Consider the following 18,606-nt stretch of genomic DNA (forward strand, 5'->3'; position numbering starts at 1 on the left):
GTATTATATTACATGCACGTGAGCACCTCTGTACATAGTGGTGGGCATGAAATAAAATGCTTCATCATTCCCCCATCATCCTCTCTACGCTGGTGGCTTGCTGCCAGTCTCCTTCTCTGTACCTCTTCTGTCTCACCTGTCTGTACCTGTCTTTCTCTCTGGTAAATATTATCTTTCGTCATCGACACAGCCTGAAAGCTTATGATATTCATTTAAAAAAAAGTGTGAAGAAGACATAAAACAGACCAGTGTTTCATCCATGTGGTTACTATGGCAGCCAAGGAGAGACCGTGACCAGCCCCTCGTTCCGAATGGATCCTAGCAGCAAAGGATGACGTGACGTCACGTCGCCAGGCGACCAGGCTCCCCGAGGCACATGTCTGGTATAAAAGCGGAAGGCGGCACTGTGGTGTGCGCACACAGACTCAAGAAGCATCAGCCGTGAGGTAAGCTGCCAGACACACTTACCCTACACCGTGTAGAGGCCTGTGTAACTGCTAGAGTACAATAGTTTGTCTGAATTATCTAAATTAAAAGCATTTCACACGGTTCAGCCTTCACCACAGATTCAAATGTTAGCTTATCTGTCGGTGCACGAATGCTTGCCATTCTCCAACGTGGTTAAATAGCCAACTTACTGCCGTTTTAAATGACAGTTTTTATTCTTTGCTGTCAAATTCATCGCATGTTTTCCTAAAACTGATAATACTAAAAGCCCTAAATGACTTGCGTATGCCAGTGGCCACTCTATAAGTTAGTATGTATGCTGATTTTATTACACCAGCTTTATTTTTACTCAGCTACATATCCGTTTAACGTGGCCCAAGTACAGAAGAGACAGACAAGAGGATGAAAGGGTGGAGGAGCTCAAAGCTCATTTAGTGGTAGCATGTTTAAAGCAGCCTCACTGTAAATGATCACCTACAGGAGTAAAGCGAGGCTTGGAGGGGATGCGGCTATGGCCTTGCAGTATGGAGAGAGAGAGAGGGAGGAAGGCTGATCTTAGGTTGTGTAATGGATTCTCCTCGAGTCGTTTCATTGCATCAGATAGCTTCTAACAAAATCTGCTGACGCAGGAAAGCACTAAAGTGAGAAGAAATCGTGCCTTAATGTGAAGAAAATCTGCATATATCAAGTATGGTCCGTTCATAATGTATAATCCATTCATCTGAAGCTCACTTAGCGGGTAACGTGACATTGGCAGCTCCCATTGCTGCATCTTTGCGGAAGTGGATTAGTCTCCATGTTATGTAACCTTTTACAAAAAAATAAATTACCGCGTTTATCACCACAGAAGACTTAGCAATAGCCTGTATCGTTAAATGACGGAATGAGAATGTGCTTACTGTAAAACCTGGCTGTAAAAATGCCGTTGCGCCAGTGCACTGAGCTGCAATGAAGTTGGGGTGAACGAGCGTACGTGAACGGAGGTGAAGCTACGTGCTTCCTCTGGTCCTCATGATGAAGGCTGCGGTCGTGGCGCAATTTCACAGATGAATTGTACTCTCGCAGTGACGGAAAGCAGAGGCCAGTGATGTAAGAACCGAAACGGGACAAATGAACAACCATCGCTTTATTTCACATCGAAAGCTGAGGGAGTCGTACTTAAAGCCTTCCCATGATGCTTCTGAAGGGCAGAGAGGCAGGAAGGTGTCGCATGATTCTGCCGCAGTTTGACTCCTCACTCGACAGACCTGTTGATGCAGTTTGTAAAGAGGCCTGCGTCTTTTAAAGCTACAGCATGACGTAGTTTAAGTTCAGCTCCATAATCAGTCATACATGTACAAGCGCAGCAAGGGTTTAATTATAAAACTTAAAATAGAATTTGTCGAGCTGGTACAGCAAAAAAGCAAAAGCAATATTATATTAAAGCCTCATAGCCCCATTGTGCAAAATGCTGTGCAGTGCTAACAACAGTAATAATGCAATAAGTATTCCTGTGTTGTTAACTGTAGCAGGCACTAGTTTCTTGCATTTATTATTATCCATCTCAGGAAGGTGTGGTACATGCAGATGCAGCCATGTCTGGCCTAGTCTCACTGTTGAAGGTCATCACTCCAGCTGAGGAAGGTCACAGCATACCCAGGGCTGCTGGAGTGATGCTGGCCTGCTGATAAATCCTTACTTTCAGGCTCCTTGTCAATTTGACAATGGTTGTTCACTCTGTGCTTGCGGATGGGGAGCCACACCTCTTAGCTCAGGCTTTGGTTGACTGAAGGTCACTAATAACAGGCCCAGTGCTGCCAGGGAGATGATAAGTAAAGTATGTGTGCACAGGTGTAATTGTTACCAAACTGCAGAGCATATGATGAGAAATTCCATGCATCAGCAGATACTAGTTTTGCAGTATTTTTAATTACCATGCCTTATGATTATAATATCCCTTTAGACATATTTCTTCAACAGAAATTTAAAACACATATATAACCTTCTTTACAGTAGACTTTTAAGACATTAGCCTGTTTTTAATATTATTGCTCTTTATTAGAAACACAAGGAGATTCTTTGCATATGAGGCACATAATTGACTTCATGTAGCTCATAATTACTTTGACATTATGTCTGCTCTTGTAGGCAGTGCAGATCAAGGTGTCAGCTGAGTGACTCAAATGGAAATGTCATGTTGCTCATGTGTGGCCAACATGTTGCCACTCTGCTAAGCCAGGAGTAAACTAGCCAATGAGATTAGTGAGAGCACACTATGCCTATATGACATGTTATTTCAGTCTAACCAGGACTACAGCCATGTTATTGTGAGATGAGATTTATTTTTGTGAAGATGTATTCAGTAAATTACCTTATTTTTCTCTGTTCGTTATTGAGTCTACATAATTTAATTAATGGTAAGAGCCTACAAAAGCTACTTGTGGTGTATGTAAGTGGGCCATACGGTGGGGCCTCTATGACCTAGGTCATAGATGTAGACTAGATTCTCAGGTACTTGCTGTACAGAGCATATAGGCTATTTTTCTTCATCAGATTAGCATCTGCATGCTACTCTGGTCACACTTTAGGGCAGGCTGCCTGGTTTCAAAATCAACACAGATTAGTTTGACTGTGTCCTGCTGTTAGTGAATAATCACTTATACTAAAAGTCAGTCTTGCCATGAGACTAATTTGAACCATTTGTTCTTAGTGAGTTGGTTATGACTTGTTCTTTCTACATTAACACAAGTTTTCCACACAAAGGTAGTGTGGTTGTTAATAGACTCGGGTTAGCTTGAGCATGCCCCTCAATCATGATCTGCAGCTGACTTATCAACCAGCCATCTTGTCCAGGATGTGTGTGAGCAAGAAGGAACTCCGGAGTGACTCAGCAGTCTGCACATAACCGTCACCAATTTAAGGAAATCAACCCCACAGCTGGGTGGGACATACACAGTTGCATCATAAAAGGTCCCTTTTTGGACAACAAAGCAGTTTGTCTTTTTTATATAGTCTATATACACTGCAGTTATTCAAAGGTGTGGTTGTTTGTTTAGTTAGCAGGGCATCAGAAAAGTAGCAAACGCAGTATAAAACTGTACTATTGTACTGTAGCTTGACAGAGCAGAGGAGGCAAATGCCTTAGGAAGGATGTCTGTCATCTACCTGCTGACACCAGTTCATACAGTAAGGCTATAGGAAGTGTGTGTGTGTCCCCATTACTTCTGCAGAGTAGTCACATGTCTCCCTGCTATTGAATCCCCTGCAGTTTGATACAGCACTCCCTTTACTAATTCATGATAGTTGCTGTGTGTGTGTGCACATTTGTGCTTGCGTGCATGAAGTGCACATAGCAGTATTGAGCTGCAAGATTAAGTTATTTATTTATTTTATTATTTATAAAACCACCATCTTTGTCTTCATGTCTGACAGAAACAGTGAACTTCTAATGTGCCTGTCCCTGTCAGCAGGACACCATGCCTGCTGAGTAGGACACACAGTCTAGAGTTGTTATTTGTGCATGACATGTGTCTGACAGGTGATGTGATGGTGTTGGACATTTAACTGACTAGTTTACAACAGCAAAGTGATGTTGCCTCTGTGATGAGCCTATAAAAAGCAGACATACTGCTGAAGAAAAGATGAGCGCAAGAAAAATGCACCAAGTTGAAGACAGCACAAAAAAATTGACTCCAGTTAGCTAGAGTGTGTGATAGAGCCCAACCAATACTGGATTTTTTGGGCCAACACCAATATTAGGGCGTAATGAAATTCTAATATCAATGTATATCGGCTGATATTTTTTATCTACATATATAAAATCCAAAATTATGTCAGGAAACTGAAAAAACTAAAGTAAACTTTCTCTGGTATTTTTAATAATTATATATTATAATTATAAATTTAAAAAACACAAGTAGAACAATCTGCGTAATTCTTTGCACATTCGGACAACATATGCATCGATACTGATATAGCTGTGCTAGGACAATATCGGGTCAGCAGTATTAGCTAACAGATTTACTTCTGGCTACTGTGTGCATGGGCCATGGTATGCCTAACTGACATTTATTGTTCAATCTCTGATGTATATGATTTATTTGATTCACAGACAGGCAGGCTTGAAGAGAAAACATTACCTAATTGGACAGTCTGCCTGGCTTCCAGCCAATCAGCGCACTGCAGTGGAAAAATACTGGGGAGAAAGAGGGTGTGTCAGGGGTTTAGAAAGCTGGAGGAGGGTTTGAACAGGCAAGAGACACTGGAAGAAGGACGGCTGAAGGAGGAAGCCTGGGGGGCGGTGGCATAGTGGGCAGGAACAGTAAGCGCAGAGTCAGTGAGTTCATTCACTCACTGACAAATTTTCAATGAAAGCAACCCAAAGACTGACTGGAAAAGCTTTTAGTCTAAACTTAGTATCTCCCTGCATGAATATAGGTAGTTTTTCAAGTTGTAGTTTTACACTTTAACTCTAACAGCTTTAGAAAACAGACACTTTATACCAAATAAGTAACTCAGTCATCACCTATCATAGAGAATTATGTAAATGGTTTATGTGTCCTCCTGTCTGTATGTGAACTGTGATCCTGTTGGGGAGATTTAAAGCAGTCTATCTTCGCTCCTCAAAACTCCATATAAGGGTTAGGAGCAAGTGACTGCACTCCACACACTGTTAAATGCTCAAAGTGTTGACATATTACAGAGAAAACAAGGATCAGTGTTTGCTTGGTGATGGGTTGGTGCTTGACATTAGAGGAATTGTGTTGGCAGAAGTGAAATGCTGTGTCATACCCTCTCCTCTCCATCGCTTTCCTATTCATGCAACGGATTTTGTCTCCGTTTTGAGATTTTATCACCTGATGCGGCCCGTTGTCTTTGTTCTTTTCTGGTCGACTGGTTATGAGTCATCTTTCGCCCAGCGGTCCCTCCGGTGCACATGCACACACGCTGGCATGGGGACGCTGTCTTGCACCTCCCCACTGCACACCCCCCAATTAAAATCTGTGCTTGTGTGGGGAAAATGGGTCGCAGCTCAGAGGGAGGGTAGGCTTGTGCTAAATGAGGGGAACCAGACAGACAAAGAGTGGTGAGGACAGACAAATGGGGAGACGAGGGGAGGGTGTTGAATTTTAATGATTAGTTTGGGTGGCTGGGAAAAGGGGAGAGGAGGTATGATGCCCCTGGAGCCAAAAAAAGTGAGGCAACTGAGAATGAACCAGGGGAGGAATTAAAGGGCAAAGAGAGCAAGTAAGCATGTTAATGACAAAAGAAGTCAAATAAGCAAAACAAACAAAAAAAAGTATCAGTATGGACAGACAGATGGATGACAAGACAGAAAGAGAAGCAAAAGAGAGTGATTGGTTGTACTAGTTCCTTTCGGCTAACCAATCATAAGAGGAGATGGTGGCACCACCCTTGGCGAGTGATTGGCTCATTACGATTCGGTCTGCTCTGTGGCTGGTGATAAAAGAGATGTGAAATTTATGGAGCAGGGAGGTGACACAGAAGTGAGGATGAAGGGAGGGAGGGTAAATGGAGAGATGGAAAAACTGGATGGATGCATTTCCCTTCTCTCTGATTGGTCTCAGCTTTCTGGCCAGCCAATCAGAAGAGGAGGTGGCTGCACTGCAGAAATGTGAATCATGTATTGGATTGTGCTCATGTCAGTGCAGATAGTACAGATAAATCAATTCTGATGCAGGTGCCAAAATAATATTCATAATGGTGGTCAGCTGGATGAGTTTTGGAAAGCCTCTGCCCAGTTGCTTTCCCAACAATAATCATGATAACAAGCTTATTATGGTTTTTCAGCTCTTGACTTTACAAGTTAGTCCTTTTCAGATGTTAATAGAACTCTTCCTTCTTAAACTAGTGAAACCTCAATATAGTAAATCTATAAGGGGTAATAAATAGTCAGAGAAACGTTGAACGAAACTTGCTGCACTTCACTTGTGTGGCTGCCTTGCTGCCGCCTCTTCTTTCTGCGTGTTGTTAATGAGTGTCAGCAGATTGCAGGCTGCATTTAACAACATGTAACTTCTTTGCTTTGCTCTACACAATACTGCCTCTGTGAGCTGGGACCAGAAGCGCTGAATACCAGATCAGGGCTGACTGGTCTACAGTCAAAAGAGGCAGGACTATGGACTAAGAAGAGCTGCTGCCTTTTTTCCAGTTGTGACATGGCAGTAGAAAACTTACCACGCATGGAAACCTTGATGTTAGTCGACATAGAATCAATGGATAATTTTACTGTACTAAAGCACAGATCTAACCAAAATGCCTTGTTATAAATGTTGCTATCAATTTATAATAGTATATAAGTATATATACTAAGTATATTACAACATGTTTTGCATATTTTCTGCTAAAATAGCATGGGAATGCATATATTACACTAAACCTGCAAGCAAAACAGTGGTGCTAGTAGATGGTGCAACATTAGCATGAGCAATGTCTTACGAAGTTTTGTTGCTGTAAAATAAGACCTTAAAAGAGGCGCTCATCATGAACAGCATGGGCCTCAGGATTAAACACTACACACTTTTACTGTACGTGACTTGCCACAGCAGGACAACGGCTCCACACAAGCACTGTGAGTTACCTGTCCTCATGCAGCAGGAGCAGAAGTATTGCCCCGTTTACTTTCTGTCAGCACCCAAACACGATATATTGTCAACACGTGGAACATTGATTCAATTAGTAGAAGTCACGTAGGGTCAGTGAGGGGTTTACAGTGATTAGTTATTAAATTAACATGCATCATAGCTCTTTTAGATCCAGTATTTTTCTGATCAGGTATTTGACATGGAGTCTATTAAATTAATTATACAAATGTAATTTATGCGTCTATTTTTCAGGATTATGATTTAATAAAATAATGTTTTGATATGTATTTTAGATAAATTGTTGTTGTTATATAATTGAATAATAAAAAATAATTGTTAGAATATTTAAGAAATTAATTGATAGATTAATATTTTAAAAAGTAATGGTTAGGTGCAGCCCTAGGTGAGAGTTCATGTCCATATGGATTGACTGCCCTGTGTAATCCCTCCCTCTTGTCTCATTGACTGGCCAAACCCATGAACAGTTACTAGGCAACCGTAATGGACATGGCAGGGGAGAGTGTCACCAAGTGCATACCGGTAGACTTGCACACACACACACGCACACACAATATATTTAAGTCTCTAATACTTGCCTAAGTAATTAAAATTTTCTATGCTCAGCAAAGTAGTCAACTTGGTAAATTCTCAACATATAGAGCCACATTGCTGGTAAGTGGCTCCACTGGTCTTTGTCCACTTTCAGTCAGCTTTAGTGAAGCATAATAATATTTTCTGTTTAAAAAGTGGTATCATTTGTCAGTAGAGCAGCCATTTTAAGTTGAAAACCCAGGGCAGCTGCTCTGTTTAGAGAAAATGGGGAGGTCACTATAGAGAGAGCTAAAGCCAACAAGTGAGACAAATTGTTAAAAAGCGCACGGGCAACGGGGGAAGGAAAGTTCAAAAGAGAGGAAAGACTTATGAATGCACAATGGGTAATGGTGAGAACCAGGTACAAAGGATAGGAACAACAAAGAAATGTGAGAACAGCAGCATGTCATACTGTATGTACCCTCTCCTCCTTTTCTCTTTACCTCTGCCTGTCCTTTGGTGACCTTGAATCATAAATGCTGGCAGCAGCAACACAAAATGGTTGCTCTGCCTGGATGACAGGTACCACAAGAAGAAAAAATGCCCCACATGAGTTTAAATCTGACAGTTGAAACTGTGGCAGATTGTTCAATAAATTGATTTTCACTGGCATCACAGAGGGTAAATTTCCACTGAGACAGAACATTGATTCTTATTTCATAACAAGTGAATGATTCTGGATTAAAACAGTTTCGAGTCGATCTACCATTGTTCATCTTCCATTGTGTGTGTGTGTGTGTGTGTGTGTGTGTGTGTGTGTGTGTGTGTGTGTGTGTGGGAGAGTGAGAACAGATCATTTATCCTAATCTGGTCGCTCCTTTAGTCTATTTAAAGTGCTCCCACAATGCATTTCACCAGATCAACCGCCTGTCCCACATGCTCCCCACTGAGACCCATAGACTCACATAGACAGAGACACACACACACACACACACACACACACACACACACACAAAACAGATTAGGAGATTACAGTAGTCTAAAATGACAACCAACCAGTTTCAAGGACAATCTGCATTGCCCTTACTCTACCTGCGCCTGTCACACACAGACACACACGTTAGCTGCTGGTCAGGGTAGCAACTGTGTATGTTGTCACAGACAGAAATCTTTAACGAATCCTGAATTAATTCAGGTTTCAGATTCTGAGACATCTCTTCAACCAGCTAATGGGTCTTCCATAATGATTAATTGCCAAAACAGAGCTCATTTTAAATCCTAAATGAACATATAAGCAACTTAGTCCACACACGCTTTCTTGGATAGTTTTTTGTGCCAAAAAGTAGACAACAATTATTAAATGTGCAAATTCTCTTGATTACAACTGCAAATGTGAATATTTTCAGGTTTCAATAATTCTCTATGACAGTAAATTCTTTGGGTTGTGGACAAAACAACATTTGAGGACATTTTATAGACCAAAAAACTAATCAATTAATCGAGAAAAAACTTGCAAGATTAATCAATAATGAAAATGATTATTATTTGCAGCCCAAGTCTAAAAACGAGGCACATGACTTGGTAGATAATGATACCGGAGTATGTATCCCTTCTGGCATAGACAAACTAAGGACAGCAAAGGAGAGGAAGAGGTGGAGTTAGTGAGAAGATGAAGGAGTGGATGCAATTGGTAGAAAAGATGTGGGTAGGAAAAGTAGGAGGAGAGAACAGAGGAGGTGTGTAGAGGCAGATGAGTGTACAGTGTGAAAAAGACAGGAAAGCAGAGGGGGAAGGAGGTCACATAGTTGAGTCAAGGCCAGGCTTCCTCTCTGTTCAATTGGCAGACAAGTCTCTGTTTGTTGCGTTACATACCTACTTACCACTTTCTCTCTCCCCTCTTATCCCATTGTATTTTACACAAGTCCTAGTATGATGCAGCACCTCCCTGCTCCTGCAGCAGATTCATGTCAAGACCTGCTATTTGACAGCCTGCATTTTTCTGCCACCGTCAACAAACAGAATCACGCCCTTGCACAGCTGCAGACTGTTATTCTAATATCAGCCCAAGTACCCAACTTGTCATACTATCTTCCCAAACACACCAACGTACTGTACCACCTTGGTGTTTTTTTCACCCTTTGGTACTAATGCGTCACACCGCCTGTCTACTGTGACCAGTCTCTCTCCCTGTTGTTTTAGCATTCCTGCACAGACCTTACAGCTGATACCACAAAAGAAAATAACATACAAAGCAGATGTTAAATGTTGTCCACAGAGCTTTTGCAAATGCATAATTTTACCTGAGAAGCTACATGAAGGCAGATGCTCTCTTGCTAGCAGATTACTGAACTTAAATATTAGTATTTAAAATAAAAGACGGTGAGAGAAGCTAGGCAGTGGAGGAGACACACAGGAGAGGATGGTGTAACAGCCAGTAATAGGGTTGAATAGTTTTAAAAGAGATATCTAGTTGATGATTATTTCGACTGATAATGCAATTGGGACATGTTGCCATATTTGAGGAAATGATCAGTTTTTCACCATTATTCTCATTTTCATTGAAAAACATTAAAATGTTTGTAGAATATAATGCGTGGGCCAGGACATTTCTGCAGCACACAGTATTTAATTTAAAATGGTGTTTTGAAAAACATTTCACCTTTAACAAACATTGTGCCTCCTGCAATCTGAAAACTGCAACAGAGACCTGCAGCTAAGGATTAATTTAATTGTTGGTTAATCTGTTGGTTATTTTCTCAATTAACCAATTAGTTGTTTAGTCTATATAATGTCAGAAAATTGTGAAAAATCAATCCAAAGATGACATCCTCAAATGTGTAGTTTTGTCCACAACCCAAAGATATTCAGTTTACTGTCGTACAGGAGTAAAGAAACCAGAAAATATTTAATTTTAACATTTTTAATTTAATTTTCTTTTTAAAAAATTACTCAAACCAATTTATCGATTATAAAAATAGTTGGTGATTCATTTAGTAGTCGATTCATTATCCATTAATTGTTGCAGCTCCAAATTTCCATAAATGTTGATTACTTGTTCAGCCTTATCCTCAGCAGGCTGTAACTCTAACAGGGTGAGGAACAAAGAAGGAGCTGACACAAGTATAAAAAAGTGAATTGTTATGTCACATACAAATAGATTTTTCAGTGGTTTGTGGAGCCTGAAGAACAGAGGGATTAAACTGGTGGACTGGACATGGTCACGCTACAGAAACACACACTCCTCGCCAACAACTTAACTAACCTGATTAAAGCCACCTCCCGCTGCCAGGGCAACAGTTTGTCTCAGTCCAAGCACTTGTGTATACTCGTGGTTATTGTGGTCAAGGCTACCACTGTCTGTTTGAACTCAGTGACAAAGAAGGGAGGGCATTTGCTGGCACATTGTTCAGATGCAGTGATTTCTGGCATTGATAAGAACAGAAGCATTATTGTCTAAGTCATCTGACTTCGCCAGCTAGAGGACATTACATGTGATTGGATAGCCTGTATTTTGTCATCTTTAAGAGCTGTAGTCCTCTTACTTATTAAGTACTTCTTACTAATGTCATTGTTTTCTCTGTTTGTCCCCCCCCCCAGGTAACTCAGTACCCCCCTAAGCAGCAGCAACCATGTCAGATCTCTGTGTTGGAATTAATGGGTGAGTCTGAAGCACAACAACACATTTTCTTGCATTTTCGGGATCATTCAGGATGTCAGTGAAGCATATTTTGGGGATGGCTGTTCGCTATTTCCTCAACTATTTCTTGTGCTTAGTAAATTGTTGTGAAGAGGGATGGTCATAGAAAAGCTTTTAATGTAAACTAGTAAGGAGAGTGTTTAGCTTACATTAATCATAGCTTGACAGCAGTTAGTGTTGGAGTGGAAGATCTCATGATTTAACTGAATTTCTGGGGGTCTTCTCTATGGTAATATACCACTGGGAGTTATGTTGGAATCTGTAATGACGTGATGTCACAGTTTGAGACTTTGTTGGAAGATTCATGTGAGGTCCCAGGAGTAGTTTGACATCCTGAGGAAGTTTCCCACCATTTTCCCAAAAGAACTATTATTAATCTTTCTCTCCCTCTTCCTCCTCACAGCTTTGGCCGTATTGGCCGTCTGGTCTTGAGGGCCTGCCTTCAGAAAGGCATCAAGGTTGTGGCCATCAATGACCCCTTCATTGACCTGCAGTACATGGTGAGAAAACGTACATGTGCTTACAATTTATCACCCGTTGTGTTAGATTTACAATTTCATAATTACTCAATTAAAATATGGGACAGATAAACAAGATTTAAGCCTCCATTGTATATTGTTGAAATGCAGGTTTGCAAAATAATAAAACACAACAAAACAAACGATTTGATGCATAGTTTATGCATTTTATCAACACCCAAACTGGACATGAAGGTTTTTTTTTTGTTGTTTGTTTGTTTGTTTGTTTGCTTGTTTGTTTTAAATTAATGATTATTTGTCATTGGTTGTAATTCTTAGCCAGACTTAGAGTCAAAGATCAACAGCGACTCCCAAAATCTCCCAGGAAATGAAAAGATTGTTGAGGCATTTCTGTTAAGAGTGCATGAAATAAAATAATAAAGTATTATAATGGAATTTTATGTGATGAAACAACCAGACACCACATGCAAGCCTCTTCAAACTTCTGGCCTTATAACCCTGTTATTTTCCTCCTGCCTCCTAGGTCTACATGTTCAAGTATGACTCCACCCACGGCCGTTACCGCGGTGAGGTCTCCCACTCGGACGGCAAGCTCATGGTCGATGGCCATGCCATCTCTGTCCACCAGTGGTAAATTGTGATGATGATTTTTAGTGGTTAGCTGCTGTTGGTGTACAGATATCAGCAGTGTTGATGAAGATGTTAACTGGTGGCAACAAGCTTAAGTCAGGCCAGCTGAGATGCCACTTCAGTACAATTAAAATTGTTTAATTGCATCAGAAAACTTTCTGATATAGAAGTAGTGTTCAGTTGGAATCACTACTTATTTTATTTTTCATTTAAGGTGAGGTATTTTATGCTAGTTTGCTAGAGTGAATTCCAGGCATTGGAATGAGGCTTTATGCTGCCCAGGGCCTCACACATATAGCTGCCCCTCCACACAGCTGTTGTTTTAGTCTATTGAGTAATGGGCCACACCACTCCAAATGGCAAAACCAACAAAAAGGAGGGTTAGACATTCCAGTTCTTCTTTGAACACTGAGTGTAAATTTGAGTCAGCCCTTCATTACTACATTATCTACTTTTTTGGCAAGGGTAACAACCTTTACATCCCAAAAAATGATCTTCGATTCATTACAAGCATGACATTATCCAAAGATGCTTGGTGCACTAATTTAGAAAGCAAAGGACGAACGGTTCTACTTGATTACTCCTCCATTTTCTTTCACTGAATCTAACTTGTTCATGTTCCCTTTTTTTTGTTACTACTTTCATAGTATTTTGGTGTTTATTGTGTTCAAGTTTAACATCACTAAACAATTGTGATTATGTTTTACATTAGCTGGCATACAGTATGTTTGCTTTTTTGTGTTATATCGTGTAGCTGTCCGGCAGATAAAAATATCAACAACCAAAATGTCCAGTGGAAAACATGTCAAATATATTATATAAAATGAAAAAAAAGATCAGACAGAGCACAGTTTTGCAGTAAGGGTTTGTTTTGATGATACATTGAGAGAGCATGTGCTCATATGGACACGTAATATTCTCAACATGATGGAACTATTCATAAAGTCTAAGTCTAATATCTGATCGTGTGGTCAGTTATAGTTGATTAAGGTATGTAAACTTGCTACTGGAGGAACAGTGGTTAAATTACCTGAAACAAGCCACAATTTAAGCGTGTGTGTGTGGATCCATACAGGTGTCATAGGTGTGCTCCTGTACTACTGCTATCATATGGCTGTTTATGGCTGTCCAGTAGTTGTTCCAGAATTCTGGCCATATTGGCCATAAAAAAGTCTATTTTAAGTTCTAGTACTGATAATCATTTCTTCTTCAACTAAGTCTTTTCTTTCTGTGACTCTAGCATGAAACCATCAGAAATTCCCTGGGGCGAAGCTGGAGCCCAGTACGTTGTTGAGTCTACTGGAGTCTTCCTCAGTGTGGAGAAGGCCTCTGTATGTGCACACATAAACACGCATGCACAAATACAAAAACAGAAATAAAGAATGCCAGATGGTCCAGTTTCTAACCTGTGTTCTCTTTCACTTTTGGCCAATCACAGTCTCACATCCAGGGTGGAGCTAAGCGTGTGGTTGTGTCTGCCCCCTCACCCGATGCTCCCATGTTTGTCATGGGAGTTAACGAGGACAAATATGACCCCTCCTCCATGAACATCGTCAGGTAACATACGTTTGGTCTTTAACATGTATTCACTGTACATTTTTGATTTTCACAGACATTGATTTAGGTAGAGCAATTCCATTAAGCACAGAGCCGTTTCCCCTGCAGTTATTTAGGCTGGCTCAATAGCAGTATGCAGTATTAGCACCATTCTTATGTTTGTTTTTGCAAATTATTTATGATAAATGAATTTATCATATGAATTTATTTGGTGTGTAATCTTATCTGTGGATCTCACTACACATGCCCCTTCACCTCACTGCCCATTGGGTAACTACTAGTCATAGTTATACAACATTGAAAATAAATTCCTGCAGTTTGACCATTTCTTTTTCACATGTAGCTAGATCATTAGTCTCAGGGCGTCTGTCTATGTCAGCATTCTAAAGTCTGTTAATTTTGATTATACAGCAGCTGATTCCAACCATGTGATTGGACGAGAGACATTCTATGTATGCTGATATAGAGTACAATATCACTGGGACTTTAACTACATGTATCACTCCGCTTTATACTGTTTTAATAACCATCTGCCTACATTGACATTACACTGACTAGTTAACTTATGTGAAGAGAGCTGAATCTAGTAGAGTCTGGTAGCTAATAGGCATCTCTGTCTTTCTGTTTATAGCAATGCCTCCTGCACCACCAACTGCCTGGCCCCCTTGGCCAAAGTCATCCATGATAACTTTGGAATTGAGGAGGCTCTCATGGTATGTCACAGTAAATATGAACACATGCATCATTTTGACTGCAGTTAGCAGTGTACAGATGTAATACTTAAAATCTTAACTACTGTTGTGATGTGGGCTGTTTCTTTATATTATTTTTAGCCTAAAAAGGATGCCAATCAATGAGTCACTGATGTTTAATGTGATATGACCCTCCTCTCTATAGACCACAGTCCATGCATACACAGCCACCCAGAAGACAGTGGACGGTCCCAGCGCCAAGGCCTGGCGTGATGGCCGCGGTGCCCACCAGAACATCATTCCCGCCTCCACTGGTGCTGCCAAGGCAGTGGGCAAAGTCATCCCCGAGCTCAACGGGTAAAGACAGAGACTTTTTTTTTAACCTGACAATCAGAGGCACCTGTAACACCCGTCAACGTAATAGCAGCTCACAAATGTGATAAGACACACGTCTTACATTTCTGCAGCTTTTAATGTTATAATCCCACAAACATAATAAATTTCCCACAAATGTAATAGCAGTTGCCCACTGCAAAGGTAATACATCATTTTAGAGATGCACCGATTTCAATTTTCTTGGCCGATTATGATTGACAATTTTTTTAAGGGTCTGACCTGCTGATTCCAATATTGTCCGGTTCCAATTTTTAGTCTTTTGAAGAACTGTAATTGACAGCATTCACAAACAAATTTGCACCTTTTTTTGTAAGAATTAAATTGGATGTTCATAATAAAACACTGACTATTAATGATTCATTAAACACTTTTACATTTTCTTCAAAGTCCTCCAGGTTACAACCAAGCTTTATTATTGTTTTATATTAAGTTTATGCCACAGAATCAGATATGTGACGTTGACCGGCTAATCACTAGTCAGGGCCAGTTATGCTGAAAAATGGCTGGTTCTGGTCTCTGGCCAGTTGATCGGTGCATCCCTACATCATTTCCTGCAAATGCAATAGCTATTTTACTTGCAGGAATTTGTTATGTTTGTGGGAAGGTAAAAAAACACAGGTTCAATATCTGTCTTTTGTCCATCATCTCTCTCCAGCAAGTTGACAGGCATGGCGTTCAGGGTGCCAGTTGCTGATGTGTCCGTGGTGGACCTGACATGCCGTCTGTCCAAGCCTGCATCTTACGCTGATATCAAGGAAGCCTGCAAGAAGGCCGCACATGGGCCCATGAAGGGAGTGCTGGGTTACACCGAGGACCAGGTAACACCCAAACTTATCTCACATACACTGCAAAATACACTGTAAAGCAAATACATGGCTAGTTATAATACCAGAATCAAAGTTGTAAGTGGGTGATGGATTTTTTTTTGGTTCATGAATTATGGTTCATTTTACATGAAAAATAAACATGAAAAAGAGATGACCTCTGTAACTGACTGTGATTGAATTTGTATTTTACAATTAGTGACAGGGTCTAAAAAACTCCAAGCAAGAGTTGAATTCAAATGCTTTGTTAAGATTTTTGCTAATACACATGAACAAATGTTCTTCGTCAACTCAACCACTTACTATCATTTTGCCATTTGAATTTTGAAATGTAATTATATGTATTTTCTCAGAAGATTACAACTATATTTTCACATTTGATTGGCCTTAAATTTAATTAAACCACAGCATTAATAACTCTTGAATAAAAGTACAGATTGACAAAAAGTCTTACATTTAAGTTGCAGATAGATAGAAACCCTGAGCAATGTATTGTCTAAGCTGTGCCTGGCTATGCCATAGCAGCTATTCTCCAACCAGTGGGATGCACCTTAGGGTGTCATCTATGGGCCACTGAATAGGGCTGAGTGGTAGAAATTAGGCAATACAGTTTCCACTGTAGGAGCAATTCTTGTGTAATCTTCCAGGATCTTGTGATTGCAGCTGCCTCACAAAGTAGTGTGATTTGTGCAGCAGGACTGCTACATTAGTTTTACTGCTACTCCTACCATTTTTTGTTTTTTTTTTAAACCATTTTAGATACTGAGCCAGAAGCACAGTGTGTTGAATGTGATAAAATTCTGTCACAGTCCAGTGTGTGTGTGTGTGTGTGTGTGTGTGTGTGTGTGTGTGTGTGTGTGTGTGTGTGTGTGTGTGTGTAATTTTGTTTGTTTATTTGGGAATTTAGCGTAAGTGGGCAGCCAGTTACAAAACGGTGAAAATGAAAATGCCCTGCACTCGAGTATATCTGACGTGAAGCATGGTTTGTGTTCTGCAGGTGGTGTCCTCTGACTTCATCGGTGACACCCACTCCTCCATCTTTGATGCTGGCGCTGGCATCTCCCTCAACGACAACTTTGTCAAGCTCATTTCCTGGTTAGTTTAAATGTTGTCATGTAAAACAGAAAGTTAGTGATAACCAAAAGGGGAATAAAGAAAGCAGTATCGTTTTTTCATAACTAAACAATTAATTTCTTTGTCCCTCTCTCTCCAGGTATGATAATGAGTTCGGCTACAGCCACCGTGTCGCTGACCTGCTGCTGTACATGCACTCCAAGGAGTAGACACTTCCTGTCCAAAAAGGAAGCCAGGAAAGGGACCACCCCAACCATCCTCCACCCCCTCCCTTCTCTTTTACACACAGGCCCCACCCATAGCCAAGTCATAGCATCACAGCCCTTAGCTCTACTACAGTAATACGTAGGCAGCAGCAAGTGTGTTTGAGTGTTCTGAGTTTATCTGTTTTTTCTTTAAATAACGAGACGATCGGTCGGTGACAGTATTTGTGTCCGTGTGCCCCCTCTCCACCTCCCACTGCCACTTTAGATGTGTCGTTATGGCTCAGTACTATGGTAACTACTGTATCCATCTCCCCGTTGGTGTGTTGTTAAAGGCTTAATCACCAGTGGAAAGAGGAAGCTGAGAGGCAGAGCTACTGTAACTCCGCTTAAGAGTAAAGAGACAAGAAATAAAATTTGAAAAACCTCAAGCTGTCAAGCTGTCCTGTTTCATTATTATCATCATCTGTTTACTGTGTCCTGTGTGGAACTGAGAAATTCTAGACAAAGGTTATACAAATGAAAAATATAATTTTAACCATTATGTTTTCAAAGTTAGATATATGCTTTAAGTTGAATATACTTCTTGAAATTGCTTGATTGACATAATCTGGTGTTTCATGAACACAATCACTAATGGGACTCAAACATCTTTTAATATTTCAAATTAAATGATCCCATCATTAGTTGCCATTCATAGCTAGATAAGTCATCTGTTGATCCCTTGCTTCGGAAATTAGCCAGCATAAAATAATCATGATGAAGACATACTATCAAACTAAATAAACAACTGGTAAGATAAACAGTGACCATATACATTGATGTCTGTGAGTATAAAGGATTTTGCAATTGGTAATCATCTGTTTTCCCCATGCAACATTTTCCTCACCACATTTCAACTTTTGCTCATTATACTCAATATATAAATCTATATTTCTTTTGACATTATTTCGAGTGCAGGTCAGTGGATGATTTTTGGGAGGTTGAAAGGGAAATGTCAATACCCTAATGTGGTGTGTATTGATAAATCCATAGTACTGTCCATGGTGATGGAATAGCAGATGTTGAGTCCCACCTTTTTGTCAGTTTCATCTATAATATTCTCTGAACTTCTTGTTCATGAGTTAGTTTGCTAGTCAGAGGTGAACAAAATGAACCAGCTCCATTCCCCCTGTTAAATTTTTTTTAAAAAGCCTATTGGCTGAAGTGAAAAAAATAGAAGAAGTGGTGACAGCACTAATCTGTCACTGATGATATTAACAGAACTGTTTAATAATCTATGTAAAGGCTGGCCATATTTAAATGTATGGAGCAAAATTGTGCATTGAAATAATGAAAAACTGGTCTTCTGGTAGTACAGACCATATAACTGCATGGTCCGCGTTTGGTTCATTCAGTCTGGTAGGGGACAGTGGTGGGAGATGGACAAAGCAGCCACAGGAGGAACCTTCAGAGCCACCTGCTGCCTCTTATAGGGTACTGCAGGAAGACT

At 40.3% G+C, this 18,606-nt stretch overlaps 1 protein-coding gene across 1 annotated transcript; it reads left to right on the top strand.

The window, feature by feature from the left end:
* The first annotated feature begins 318 nt into the window (after nt 1-318).
* On the top strand, nt 319-17,545 carry gapdhs (glyceraldehyde-3-phosphate dehydrogenase, spermatogenic). Its single transcript, XM_084726196.1, has 11 exons — nt 319-446; nt 11,160-11,220; nt 11,663-11,759; nt 12,262-12,368; nt 13,609-13,699; nt 13,807-13,925; nt 14,557-14,638; nt 14,823-14,974; nt 15,669-15,831; nt 16,835-16,932; nt 17,051-17,545. Exons 2-11 carry the CDS (start codon nt 11,192-11,194, stop codon nt 17,118-17,120), a joined length of 1,008 nt encoding a protein of 335 aa, XP_084582322.1. The 5' UTR covers nt 319-446; nt 11,160-11,191; the 3' UTR covers nt 17,121-17,545.
* The last annotated feature ends 1,061 nt before the right edge of the window (nt 17,546-18,606 follow it).

The sequence above is a fragment of the Lutjanus erythropterus genome, chromosome 9 (genome assembly GCF_056507025.1).
Source record: "Lutjanus erythropterus isolate fLutEry1 chromosome 9, fLutEry1.hap2, whole genome shotgun sequence".
Lineage (NCBI taxonomy): Eukaryota > Metazoa > Chordata > Actinopteri > Lutjaniformes > Lutjanidae > Lutjanus > Lutjanus erythropterus.